The sequence below is a fragment of the Vanacampus margaritifer genome, chromosome 8, assembly GCF_051991255.1.
Source record: "Vanacampus margaritifer isolate UIUO_Vmar chromosome 8, RoL_Vmar_1.0, whole genome shotgun sequence".
NCBI classification, from domain to species: Eukaryota; Metazoa; Chordata; class Actinopteri; order Syngnathiformes; family Syngnathidae; genus Vanacampus; species Vanacampus margaritifer.
Window position 1 is genome coordinate 14697279 of NC_135439.1, and position 15140 is coordinate 14712418.

The following is a 15140-nucleotide window of genomic DNA, read 5'->3' on the forward strand; positions in this document are numbered from 1 at the left end:
GCAGGTTTAATACTCAGCGGAGAAAAATGGGAATGTGCCAAACATTCTTGAGAGACAAATATTATATTCATGCAAAATTCCAGTCTGAACTTGTTGCTCTTTTTGGGATACTTTTCCATACACCACATACCAGAAAAGCACCGAAGAGGAAAAATGTCATCAGGATCATAGAACCAAAGATGAAGCTTATTCTAAAATGGGAAAGTGGTACATTCATGCTTGTTCTGGCTGCTCAGTATAATAAGCTAAGTTGGCAATAAGTCGCTAATGATAATAACAGAAGAGTAACAGAATGCACATCGGAAAGTATTCGCCAACCAAGCTGTAATCTTCCCTCTGTGTTGTCATATTTCATTGAAGTTATAGTTTTAATATTTCTAGCTGTGGTTAACTTCTTTTAAAATTCATGACATCTTCCAAGCATTTCTCCACTTCCCCATGCAAGTAGAGACACATTTTACTCTTCGCTGGTTTTACTATTAACAGAGGTGATTTATACTTTTAAATGAAAATGGTGCCTGTGCTTTAAATAATGTGGGGAAAAAATCACTTTAAATCCATATGTTGACCAGCATTTTTTAACTGATTGTGTTTGATATTAGAGGTTCCACTTCCATTTTCTTCCCCGCTGAACTAAAGCCTATCTCGGCCGACTAGCTGCCAGTCCTTCACATTCAGACCTATTGACAATATAGAGGAGAGTATTCCCTCTCTTTTTGCAGGCGGTATCTCGCGCTAGGTTATTTTACGTGAAGTAGAGGTTGACTTCTATTTTCTTCCACCCTTCTAAACCCTTACTACATTTAATACATTTTACTTTTAAAATGAAAAAAAAAAATACAGGCACTGTAAATCCTTTAGACGATGAAGAAGAACGGTAATCACGGAAACTAGATTTTGGTTTCTACAAAAAGGATATATGGAGCCAAAAGGCACTTGAACCCACCGGGATTGTACCTTTGGCTAGAATCCAACGCAGGATTCTACTTAACTCATTCACTCCCAGCCATTTTCACTGAAGCAACCCCCTTCGCTCCCTGCTGTTTTACTGGATTTAGACTGATTTTGCAAGGCCCACAGAATATTGTGTTCTATTCCTATAAAAACATGCAACCTACCAAAAGAAAGATTGGCCCTGGTTGATCTCTTATACTTTGCTGCCACCTGCTGGGCGTTTTTTGTAATAACTACCATTGCTTTAAGTGACCTCTTTAGGCCAGAGGCTGTATCAAAGCTTTCTGTATGCTCTAGCATAAATAAATAAAAACTATATATATAGAAAAAAAAACTTTTTGGGACCATGGCAATATTTAAAATAGAACGTTTTTATACGTTTTTGGGAAATAAAATCACAAATGAAAACCCCCCAATGAATTATTTATTTATTTATTATTATTATTATTATGATTAATGAAGTAATGAGGGAACACTGTATTGATGTTGCAGTTTTTTGGACTAAAAAAGTGCCATGAGAAACCCCACACATCTGCAAAGAGCCTAGATTCAAACCCCCGAACCTCCAAACAATGAAGCAGCATGCAAACCACTAGGTCACCAAGCTGCCCCTGACTTTGCTAATTCAACTCAAAAGCAGCTAAGAACCTAATACTTTCTGACAAAACCCCAAAGAGACACGTCCTGCATTCCGTCTCTTCTCCCAGAGGCCCCGAACCAGCACACCTCACCTCCCCAGCAAACCCCTTCGCCAACAGCAGCCAACCACGTCAAGCGTGACCGAAGCAAAGCAGTTGTGGTCGCCTGCCATGTTTGAGGATTGCTTCCTGCATCCCAGCCCCCTCCTCCCTGCCACTGTCCCACTTTTCAGGTTTTTGTTGTCCTGTAACAAGTAGACAAGTGCAATCACTGGTCATACAAGTACACATAGACGCTTGATGTGTGGTGGGTCACTGCACAAACGCATACACTCGGGGGAATATGGCTCCCAGCAGAGCTGTATGCACTCTATGTTGCGGTCGTCGTTGCAAGTGACAACAGAACTTGCTATAATATCCTGCTTGGAGACATTGAGCCGTGCTGTGTTTACATATGTTGTGAGGTTGATGTCTATAAAGCAATCAATGTTATATAATAGCAGTCATTTACAGTTCATGGCATACATGTGGAAAAGGAATTTTTAAAGGCTAACAAGAAGACGACAGTAGGCGGCAGAGAAGTGCGAGCAGAGGGAGGGTAAAACCTTTAATCACTGCTGAGAGTTTTGTGCTCAAGTGGCTTTGACTTCTTGACCTTTTCCTCATTTTCCGCTCTCCTTTTTGTGCGTGGAAGTGGTTCATTCCGAGACGATGAAAGTGTCAGTGTTTTTTTGTGTGTGCGCACATTTGGGACTGGTCAGGAGTCAGCTTAATGAAGTGACTCTGAGCATCGCAAGAGATGTGTGCATGTGTGTGTCAGTCGGTGACTGTCCATTTCGTGCGTGTGTGTATGTGTGCGCATCTGTGTGACTGGCAGGCTCAGACAGTGTGTGATGTGCTCATAAATCACATTGACAGCCTGTTACAGCGCTAGCTTTGGCCACTCAGCCACAGCTAATGTAAACAGAACACAGACACACACACAAACGCACGCACGCGATGTGCGCTTTAAAGAAGGACATATCTCAGAAGAGAGTGAGGGACAGAGGGGGGCAGAGGAGCAAATGAAATGGACAGACGGGAAAGAAAAAAGAGGGGCAGTAGGGCTGGGGGGAAAAAAAAGAAGTTTGCTTATGGAGAAAACAAATGCCACCATCAAATCTAAGAAGTAAATGTGAGTCTCTGTTCAAATGATTACAAAACAACAAACATGTATCATTCAACAGTATACCATAGTATGAGTCTTTTTTTTTTCAATAGTACTTTTTTGGGTGGATGTGGGAGGGGCATATCTTAATTGTATGTAATTTTTAATGATGATTAACTGTCATGCACAGTTAGGATTGCAAAGGGGCGTAAAATTGTCAAGTGAATTTCTGGAAACCATCCAGAAACTTTCCATGGGAAGTTTAGTGAGGGAATTTTGGAACTATTCCAAGTTGGACACAACCCCCATGATGCAGTATGCGGTGGTGTGGCCCAAATTACATTGCCATAAGTGACACATAGTGATTCACAGTGCTGAGTACAAATTCAACAGAATTTCTATCTATCTATCTATCTATCTATCTATCTATCTATCTATCTATCTATCTATCTATCTATCTATCTATCTATCTATCTATCTATCTATCTATCCATCCATCCATCCATCCATCCATCCATCCATCCATCCATCAGGATAGCTAGCTATCTAGATACTAGCTAGCTACTGTACCTAACTCGCTATGCCCAAAATGTACACACAATTCAAACTAAGGTAGTCCAATGATTCTTATGGTGCCAATATTATAGCACAAAAAAACAGAAATCAGTCATGACTTGTTACAAAACTTTACTTGAGTGGCCACTTGTTGCTAGGCATAGTTCAGGGGCTCAACTGTAACTGTAACTGGAGCAGCTCTTTCCTCCTCCTGGCGAGGTGTACTTGCTCTCTCTCTCTCTCTCTCTCTCTCTCGCTCTCTCTCTCTCTCCACAAAGTTTAAACTAAGTTAGTTATAATTCCACTTAATTTAACCAAAATACCAAAAGAAAGAAAATTCCACCCATGGCCCGTGTAACTTTGCACTATAGGCTTCCACTTGGCATGAAAATAGGCCCACAGAATTGTGCGTTTCCTGTTGTCCTTCCACTTACCTTGTGCACCCTCAACGCTGCCAGCACACATTCTCTCCCCAGGCTCCAGTCTGAAAGGAAGTGACCTAGCTGCCCTTCCTGTGAGTTGGTCTCTGTTCAAAGGATTCCATGCTGCCAACTCACTCTCTGACACCCCTTCCCACCTCCCTTCCCACCCCCAAATACACACAATAAGCAGGTCCTCAAGTAGTATTTATTTATTTTTCTCCCCACAAGTTATCTGTGAGAGATAAAGCTCATCTCTCTGGGGTTGGCCTGCGGGGACTTCAAACAGCTCAGCTCAGTCCCGCTCAAGTCTAGCCTAAGAGAGCAGGAAAGAGGACATTTATCACTCACACACGCACTCACACGACATGTGACCTTTCTTCTCTTCTTCATTACGGCCATTTGATGAGAGTAAAATCACATTTTACTGTGATTCTATGGTCCAAATGTGTGGCTTTGCGCTTGGATTTATTGGGTGTGAATAAAGTCATAAACGGTGGGAAACAAATCACAGGCAATTTATTGAATGTGTGACATTTAGCACCAAATTTTAATGCAGAAATAAGTGTGGAAGATGCAAAGAAAATGGGCACACAAAAAACACAATCTCAAGATTGTAGAAATATGAAGTGACAGATATAATCTATCTTGGCTTTATATTCCTTTCCTTAAATTGAGTCCAAAAAGTTGAGGGGTTGCATACAGAATTGCAGTAAAACCCGACTGACAAGCTTATTTTGTTTTTTTTTCTTCCTCCTTCCTCTTCCCCTTTTCCCCTGGCGTGCGGCAGCTCGGCAGCAAGCAGCTGGCCTTCCAGCAGCAGCTGATTCAGATGCAGCAGCTTCAGCAGCAGCACATCCTCAACCTCCAGAGACAAGGCCTGGTTCCCCTGCAGCCCACCGCCGCCATGCAGTCCCTGCAGCAAGGTATGCGCACAAGGTCACGACTGCCACATGTGAAGCCTGTTAAGTTCATCAGGCTGTAAAAGATCAAAGCAAAGCCCTATTGGTGGCTTTGTGGACGGTACTCATTGGCGTAATAGGTCAAATGTGACACTAATTCCTCACTTGGAGGTGCGTGCATTAAAATTAGCCACACTCAAGCATATCATCAGTTTCCTATTTTTATACTCTGCCGCAGTCCCCTCAATTGGTCTGCCGGGTTGATAAAAGTTGACTGCTCCGCCCACACTGACCATGTGTGTGTAACAGACATTCATTCATATTCGGAAATGACATCTTTTTTAACTTTTCCTTTGCCTACAAGTGATGTTTATGCTCACCGTTTAATCTTAAATTCTTTAGTGGAAAAAAAACAACTTGGCGTTCTTATGTTGGATTGACAGTTTACAGAATTCATATTACACGAGAGACACCTTGCACTAAACTACAATGCTGGACTTTGGTATCTCCCTCTCTTGTGTTCACCCTCTGTATGCAAGTGGAATTTCCCTGCAGTGTGAAAGAGCCGGCCCATTGTGACGGCTCAGCCAGGCGTGAACCGGAGCATTCCTCGGACCAGCCATGCTACACAAACACACACACACAGAAACGCTTGTGCACAATTGTGCATAATTAAACACTGGCACACAACAACACATAGATGAACACTCTAGTGGACTGCTTCAAAAGGCTGTTGTGTTCGGCTGGTAAGCGGTGGGTGGGGGGGGGGTTGGGGTGATGAGAGGGCAACCCCTGAGAGCTGTAAGAAGATAGAGAAGCCGCTCAGATGGCTCATCAGTGTAAATGTACAACAAATACGCTGACCACATTGTGGGTAACACACCGAGGTCGTCGGCATCGGCACGTAGCTTTTTTATAGAATATATGACTGTAAAACACCGACTTGGTTTAAAGCACTTTGGAAAAAGTTACACTAGTAAATGTGAATTCAACGAAAAGGTGCAAATTGCTAATTGTTCTTTCATGGGATTTTAAGAAAAGCGTGTCCATATGTTAAAGCATTTTTGTACCCCACGTTGTGCATCTCTCAGTTTCCACCATACAGCACAAAATATGCTGAGGCCACACAACAAAAGAATTAAGATGGCTGACTACATCCAGCCAATTATTTGCACTATAAATATAATAATCGGGGCATATAATTAATAATAATAATAATAATGTTGCCCCGGAAATTTGAGACAGACAGTACATCAACTCAACAAGTACATTTGCAGATTTTTTGTGTGTCTTTTAATTATTCTTGAATATCCCGAATGGGCGGGTACCCGTATCAGGTATCGGTGCCGATACCGGCCTTAAGGTTTTAAGGTATCGGTACTTGTGACCATGGTTGACACCAGTATCGGCCGGCCTCTTATGGCCGTCTCATGATCAGGAACTAAAAATGTGAAATTAGAAGAACAGAAAATTGCCATTTTAAAGGGAAAATGCTAAATTGTGATATAAAGGACTTTCTTTAAAATGATCTGTCATTGCTTTTTTTTGGGAGGAAAATGTACATATCAAAAGTGTTAGTGGTATCGGTACTTGGTATCGGTGACTACTCAAGGCTAGTCACTGGTATCGTTCTGGAGGAAAAAAGTCTCGAACACTCCTATTGAATATTTGTTGTTGCTGACAAACTCCTGCTCCACACGTCAGCACATTAATCAGTAAGATAGTAAAAATGAGTGGAAATGTGCACCTTTACACAAGTTGAATTTCAGTGTTCACTCCTAAATTTTCTACTCCTAAAATTTGGTTTAAAGAAGAATAATATTTTTTTTTTAGTTTGGAGCCCCGCACCAAAGGCACCAAAGGGACTATGTTCGTTCTATTCACAAAACATTCTACTCATTTTACAAATAAATGTCATCAAAATCATACTTTTGATCTAAAAATTGTGAAATTGTTTAAAGAAATCTCATCTCATTTTCAAATTGGAAAAAAAGTCAATTTTGAGGTAAAAAAAACAACAACTAACAACTAAATATGTGCTTTCATTTGTACAGCAACAATACAAAGTTTGAATTGTGGTGTGCCCGCTCCTAATGAAAGGCAGATGTATTCTCATCTCATCTCATTATAATAATTTATTTCTCCTAAAGTGTTTAGTGTTCAGCTGCCAATGTGTTAACTTGCTCTTCACTCATCACTTGCTCACTTGTAGTGTTTTCTATTTTCACAAAGTGGTTGGCCCAGCCCGATAAGTTAAACAAGAGGAAACGCTCGGCATTTTTACAGTGAGGGTGTATGCATAGATCGATCAGGTTTCTTGGCTAATAAGTGCACACATGGAGAACTCTATACCAACAAGAGGCCTCATTCCTCAACAGTGAGAACTTTTGTTTTGGCGGGACCACTGGAGAATGCAGTCAAAGCAGACATAATATTTGTATTGCTGCAAGGTCGCTCGCTGGGTGTGTGTATGTGCCGACACGTGCGTCTGCGTGCAAGCAAAAGTATGCTGGGCTACATCGGAGTGGACCGCGACATTTTAAGCATCTCTCTTTGCTTTGAAATTGGAGCAAAAATAACAAAGCCGTGCTCAAAGTCTACCCTGACCCGCTTGAGACAAATAGTGCCAGTGACAGCCGCCGCGGTGCTGCTCGGCCGACGGAATTGCCATTAGTGTTTGGAATGCACGGATGAATTAGCTTTTGGTTAGCTTCAGCTGGTGCATACATTTCAGGATTGTGATTTGAATGAGTAGAAATTAGAAAGTGCTGTCTCCCTCGCTCATCAATATTATATGAACCACGTTTCTTCCCAATTTAAGGCCTTTTAAATACCCTTATCGTGATCATCTTTCTGACCGCGTCTGTGTTGTGCAGCGATGTGTCCGTCGGACCTCCAGCAGCTGTGGAAGGAGGTGTCGGGGCTGCCGAGCAGCGACGAGGCCTTGAAACAAGCCGAGGGCCTGGACTTGAGTACCAACAGCTCTAATTCTACCTCAGCCTTCCCCAAAGCGGCCAGCGTCCACATGCCACTGCACAGCCTGCCCAATGGACAGAGCCACACCCCAAAGAGAGACAGGTACACCAAGAGTTAACCGTAACTAGGACCCGGCCACAACATTAGGTACACCTGCACAATCTCGTCAGATCAAATGCGGCAGTTATTTATTTATTTTTATTTTTTATTTTTTTTTATCTGATTGAAGAATAACAATGACATTTCAGTAGAATTTAAATCAGGGGTGTCCAAACAATGGCCTGGGGGACATTTGTGGTCCGCTGTCTAACCTTAAGCGGCACATGGCATATACTAAAAAAAAAATTAATGAAATTTGCTACTAATAAATTAATTTGATATACTGAAGAGCTTTTCTAAATATGCAAAGATGCAAATTTTCTATTAATGAAGTAACAATATTTCTCTTCATAAACTGTGGTGAATAAAGATAATTATTTGTAATAGTAAAACTGTTTTTCCTCCACTTTTTGCTCAAAATTGTGAACATATCACACGAATGATTCCCAAGTTACTGCTTTAAAAATGGTCAGCTTTCAACAGATTGCTCTTGTTTTGGTTCTTAAAGTACAGATAGATTTGGTTGCTCTTCGGGGTAGGGGTAGATATTTTATGCTGGGTTGATGGGTCTCTGTCCCCCCCAAAATGTTGTTAAAATTCTAAACTCATTGCTTTAGAAAAAGCTGTTTGGATAGTCATTTTTTAAAAGGCACTGTAATGTATACAATACGCTATTGCTCCATTGACTGATTTTAGTGTGCTTGATGAATTAAAAGTCTTCTTCATTAAATTTTTATTTTTTTATTTTTTTGTATGCGGATCTCAGAGGAAAAACTTTGGATATCCTTGATTTAAACACTTTGAGATTGAAAATAATAAAGCTATGTCCTAAATCTTCAGTCAATTGGAAGAAAAAAAAACTCGTCGAAATGTCGAAATCAACCATGTATAGCTCGTTTAAATTAAATTTGCAGCAAATAAGCAAACAAGCATGCATGCATAAAGGTTAAAATAGTTTAGATTTGCCATTATAATTAGTTTTTATTTAGCTTTGACTTCTTTTTTTTTTCAATTTTTATTTTTCAATTTAATTAGTTTTTAGAGCAAGTGTGTTAGTTTTTATTTTATTTTAGTTTCAGTCAGTAAATAAAGCGTAATAAAGTAAATTTAAACTACAATTCTCAAACAACGGACCTTCCTTCTGTAGATATAGATAGATGTACACAAATACAGACAAAAAATACATTTACAGTAATTAGGGGTGGGCGAGTGGTACTATTACAAATTAGAAGAATAAAACATTTCAATTAAGTTTATGCAATTTTAAGGGAAATGCTTTATTGGAATTTAATTAAAAAATATATGTCATTTTTGGGGGAATTTTTTATGTCTCAAAAGTGCTAGTGGTATTGGTACTTGGTGTCGGTACTAGTTTCGAACATCTCTACATTTAATATGAACCCTGAAAGCTCATGTATGTTAACTGACCAAGATAAACACGAAGGCCATTTTTGCTGTAGTTAGTTTTAGAAAGGTGCCGATGTAGTTTCAGTTAGTTTCAGTTCATTAATGAAAATGAGTTTTCAATTTTCCTTTTTGTTATTTCATTCGTTTTTGTTAACTATAACAACCTTGACATGCATATTACATGTTAAGCTTTTGCGCCAGCCGAGGTAAAACATCTGACTTTTGATTGACAGCATCAAAGCGGTGTTCATTTCTCGACATCTTGATTATTGCGCTTGCAGTTCTGGTGAAGCAATTCCAAAATTAGATCAGGTGTGTGCTCCGAATGTCGTGGCTGGTCGGTGTTAGCGTCCTTCCACTGTGTGACCTGTCGTCTTTCTCATTCACACGCTCCCTATATTTCAATTTCCTGCCTTCCTTTCCACTTTTTAGCCGTCCTTCCCTTGCGACGCTTGAAGCATTCGCACGCAGCGCACCACACAGCACCAACGTGTGAAGTCATTTGATAGAAAGTGTGGGTTGACTTATGTGTGTACTGCCAGTATGCTGTCAACCACATGCTAATATGATATATAGGGGAGGATGAACGGGAAGGAAGGAACGAGGTGGTATGGTTTAAAATTGAGATTGATAGATCTAATTCTGCTGTCAGTGTGTTGAATGAAGGCGTATTAGCACTGCGCACACATTACACACACTACATGATATGGAGGTGATGTGGCCCCATCTAGCTGCTCATGGGCTTTTCTCCATTTTTAAGAGCCAGACTGTTTGAGTGGATATCCTCCTTCACCAAGGCAGACAGTGGCGATGACCATGCCCCCCCATACTCCAAAGGCAGCCAACCCCCCACCAGCCAGTGAGTATTATGCACAGACACACACACATACACGGGAGTCGAGTTAGCCTGCTAAGCTAATGCATGGCTGATGTGGAGGAAAATGTGGTTGCCAGCAGTTTGTCACGGCTGCTGTCTGAGCAGCTTCTGAGTTGACTCAAGCACAGCCAACACACACTCATACGCTGCCCCAACCTCTGCATGCGCATTAGATCAGGAAGAGGCGAAAAAGGGAGAAAGAGCGAGACATGTTTCCATCTGCAAAACAAATGGTTTTTGTTAGACGACCTTATGATGTTGATTTGGTAGGATCCTCATTCCACACACACAAAGACCGTTTTTCGATCCACATCTGCTACTGGGCCCGCCGCACACCCATATACATTCACATTCTACTCATATATAGTGTTTGTTTTACCAAGAGCACACGCCAAGCTAGCCCAGTTACACACAGTGAGCTTACCAGAATAACCGTGGTCTCGGGAAGAGTTGGGCCCGCGCCGGCTCGCCGTCAAAGACCCGAAACACAAGAGCCGGCAGCGAAAATGAACACACGTGCGCGCCAAGGACAAAAAAAAAAAAACAGGTCATGGACTCCACAATGTGCTTGTGAGGTTGCTGGAGTGATCCCCTTATTTGCCTGGCTTCTGTAACTGACCCCATTCTGCTCTATCATCCTTTGCCTGCACTTGGCTGGGAGAGCGGCGCGAGCTAACCGCACTCAGATGGCCGCCTTGTTGCTACTGCTGCAAACGCTTATTCATTGTGTGGTCGATTGACACTTTGCTGCCGGCTTCTCTTGCTTTTATCGACCGCATATTGTGTCGCGAGTCCTAACTGATGTCTCTCCTCGCAGTCACGAGGAGCACGCCGGCTCCCATCCTCTCTATGGCCATGGAGAGTGTAAGTGGCCTGGCTGTGAAGCACTGTGCGAGGACATGGGGCAGTTCATCAAGTAAGTGTTTCGATGTACTTGTGCTGTGTTGCTGTTGATTTAAGCTTCAGCCATTGATGTCTCCTTCCAAATGTTCTTGGTTGTTATCCTCAAATTTGGCAGTCGCTCACTTCTTTTCTCATTAACCACAAACTTTGTTTTAAGACCACATCAAAACAGTCTTCAATTCCATCTTGAATTGTAGCACATTTAAAAGGCTCAGGGACCCAATTTCATCCATGTATTAAAAGAAACATGACATCTTATCTGATTGAGATCCCTTGTAGGAAGATGAAGTAAAACCCAAGTGTAATGTCGAATGTCAATCACACACGCCACTGATGTATTTTAGCACTTCTCCGAGTCTTCCGTTGCCATTGGGTTGCATCACATTCAGTGATCGTCTGACACATCTATACATGTGTAATTGTGCATACATTGACACTTTTAACCCTTCTAACCCTTTACTGGCAGTCAACGACATGGGGAAAAACAATCTAAGTAGCGTGGAAGCTCGCCTCAACATTATCCGAACGAGCTCAAGTTGTTTCATTTCAACAGTGTTGTGTTCCAGTCCTTCCTGTCCACATCTTTGTTGGTTGTTATTAACCAGTATGAAGTCAATTGAGGATGCCGAGCTCGTCTGGCCTTGACACGCTGTTACTTCCTCACACACGCACACACACAGCGGATTTCCCGTAGCACTGCTAACGATGGCGTCACGAGCTCCTAATGAAGGCCCCAAAACAAACTCACTGTCATTATGTTTTTATGGAACTATTAAGCAATTTGAAAAAGCGGGAGGGGTATTAATTAGCCAAGGTGATGAAATCGGCCTTATCATGAAAGTGCGCTTGGTGATTGTGATGGCATCGGACAAGCAGATCAAAGCTCGCAGGCAGGCTGGGAAAGTTTGGAGAGGAAAGCTGTTGTTTGGTGTCTCATTTCACATAGCCTCGGGCAGATGGAAGGAAAGGGAGGGGGCAGAGTGAAAGTGTGCAAGAGAGGGAGGGAGAGAGAGAGTTGAAGATGAGAAAAAAAAGAGGCGGTGACAGATAATGCCCGTAAGTCCAACAACGCTCCCCCCTTCAAGCCAGCCTTTGTCATCGCCCCATGAGGGGAGCGGCAAGCGCAGAGGAGGAAGACGCTCCACTATTTCAGCCTTTCTTGCACCCCCACTTGCCTTTCTCCCATGTAAAAAAAAAAACTCTGAACAGTTGGGTCAAAAATGGGCTGACCCAACTTTTTGATTTTTTTAAATGTGAAATGAAATTAATAAACCACAAATCAACCCAATTTTGGGATTGTTTGTGGGCTATTCATTTGTCCAAACTTTTTGGATTTAACTGAATTGGCTCAAAATGAACTGAACCAACTCTTTGAGCTATTGAACCCAAAATGTTGAGTCAAATTAGATTAATTACCCACAAAGCAACACAGTTTTTCTTTCTGGTTGTTTTGTAGGTTATTTATTTGAGCCAACTTTCTGGGTAATTAAATAACCCAATTGAACTGGGTAAAAAATAAACCGACCAAACTTGAGTCAAATCAAATTTATAACCCACAAAGGAACACAGTTTTGTTTTTTTAGCGGGTGGTTATTTGTTTGACCCAACTTTTTGAGGTAATTGAATAATCCAATTGAATTGGGTAAAAAATGAACCGACCTATCTTGAGTCAAATTAAATTAATAGCCTACAAAGAAACCCTTTTTTATTCTTTATTTGACCCAACTTTTTGGGTCCAACCCAATTCGGTCAAAAATAAACTGACCCAAGCTTTTTAACCTAAAAAGTTGAGTCAAATTACATTTTAATAACCCACAAAGAAACACATTTTTTTTTTACTTTGTTTTGTGGGTTATTTATTTGAGCCAACTTTCTGGGTAATTAAATAACCCAATTGAACTGGGTAAAAAATAAACCGACCAAACTTGAGTCAAATTAAATTTATAACCCACAAAGGAACACAGTTTTGTTTTTTTAGCGGGTGGTTATTTGTTTGACCCAACTTTTTGAGGTAATTGAATAATCCAATTGAATTGGGTAAAAAATGAACCGACCTATCTTGAGTCAAATTAAATTAATAACCTACAAAGAAACCCTTTTTTATTCTTTATTTGACCCAACTTTTTGGGTCCAACCCAATTCGGTCAAAAATAAACTGACCCAAGCTTTTTAACCTAAAAAGTTGAGTCAAATTACATTTTAATAACCCACAAAGAAACACATTTTTTTTTTACTTTGTTTTGTGGGTTATTTATTTGAGCCAACTTTCTGGGTAATTAAATAACCCAATTGAACTGGGTAAAAAATAAACCGACCAAACTTGAGTCAAATTAAATTTATAACCCACAAAGGAACACAGTTTTGTTTTTTTTAGCGGGTGGTTATTTGTTTGACCCAACTTTTTGAGGTAATTGAATAATCCAATTGAATTGGGTAAAAAATGAACCGACCTATCTTGAGTCAAATTAAATTAATAGCCTACAAAGAAACCCTTTTTTATTCTTTATTTGACCCAACTTTTTGGGTCCAACCCAATTCGGTCAAAAATAAACTGACCCAAGCTTTTTAACCTAAAAAGTTGAGTCAAATTACATTTTAATAACCCACAAAGAAACCCTTTTTTTTTTTACTTTGTTTTGTGGGTTATTTATTTGAGCCAACTTTCTGGGTAATTAAATAACCCAATTGAACTGGGTAAAAAATAAACCGACCAAACTTGAGTCAAATTAAATTTATAACCCACAAAGGAACACAGTTTTGTTTTTTTTAGCGGGTGGTTATTTGTTTGACCCAACTTTTTGAGGTAATTGAATAATCCAATTGAATTGGGTAAAAAATGAACCGACCTATCTTGAGTCAAATTAAATTAATAGCCTACAAAGAAACCCTTTTTTATTCTTTATTTGACCCAACTTTTTGGGTCCAACCCAATTCGGTCAAAAATAAACTGACCCAAGCTTTTTAACCTAAAAAGTTGAGTCAAATTACATTTTAATAACCCACAAAGAAACCCTTTTTTTTTTTACTTTGTTTTGTGGGTTATTTATTTGAGCCAACTTTCTGGGTAATTAAATAACCCAATTGAACTGGGTAAAAAATAAACCGACCAAACTTGAGTCAAATTAAATTTATAACCCACAAAGGAACACAGTTTTGTTTTTTTAGCGGGTGGTTATTTGTTTGACCCAACTTTTTGAGGTAATTGAATAATCCAATTGAATTGGGTAAAAAATGAACCGACCTATCTTGAGTCAAATTCCATTAATAGCCTACAAAGAAACCCTTTTTTATTGTTTATTTGACCCAACTTTTTGGGTCCAACCCAATTCAGTCAAAAATAAACTGACCCAAGCTTTTTAACCTAAAAAGTTGAGTCCAATTACATTTTAATAACCCACAAAGAAACCCATTTTTTTTTACTTTGTTTTGTGGGTTATTTATTTGACTTTACTTTTTGGGTTAATTGTATAACCCAATTGGATTGGGTAAAAAGTGAACCAACCCAATTTTTTGAGTTGCTTTGTGGGTTATTCATTTGACCCAACTTTTTGGGTTGGACTGAATTGGATAGAAAATAAACAAACCCAACTTTTTGAGTTATTTAACCCCAAAAATTGAGTCAGATTAAATGAATAATCCACAAAGTTTTGAAATTGAATAATACAAAAAGTTGGGTCGGTCAGTTGACCCATCTTGGTGCTGTTTGTGGTTGATGGGCCTGGGTTTAATGTGGGTTAAAGTCTTGTCTGCCAGCACTCAGAGGAGTAAACAGAGCCTCATTGTGGGCCACATCCAAGAAGAAAACCTGCTACTGTTTATGTCCCATCGACAGACAGAAGGGAGGTTTTTTTGGTCGGAATGAGAGTGAATCATTGGCATTTAGGGAGATGTGGGAGGGGGAAGAGTGGACGGAAGAGTGAGGAGAGTAAAAAGGAGGGAGAGAAGTGAGATCATGTTTTTGTTATTATTATCGTGCACTTGTGTTGAGCCATGGATTAGCCATGCCATGACATCATTGTTTTTGTTTCATTTCAAGACTCACTCTGATATTGCCTAACTTTCCAAAGTCTAAGTCAGAGACACGCACGCACGCACACACACGCGCGCTATCATGTGCAAGTTTCATTTGCCCAAAAACAGTGAGAAGAGTGCTTCCTTTGGATTAACACCACATGATATCATAAAAAGTCCCTCTTGAGCACGGGCACACACACTTTACGGATATGTGCTGGCACAAACACGCAGTGGGCGGGCGGCAGCAAC

At 40.3% G+C, this 15140-nt stretch overlaps 1 protein-coding gene across 1 annotated transcript in view; it reads left to right on the forward strand.

Annotated features, from left to right (window-relative positions):
- foxp4 (forkhead box P4) overlaps nt 1–15140 on the forward strand; it is a 121289-nt gene that overhangs the window by 84489 nt on the left and 21660 nt on the right. Inside the window, exons 6-9 of the mRNA XM_077573578.1 lie at nt 4504–4639; nt 7492–7693; nt 9858–9956; nt 10792–10890. Coding sequence (XP_077429704.1) covers nt 4504–4639; nt 7492–7693; nt 9858–9956; nt 10792–10890 — 536 coding nt within the window. The remainder of the gene's footprint in view (nt 1–4503; nt 4640–7491; nt 7694–9857; nt 9957–10791; nt 10891–15140) is intronic.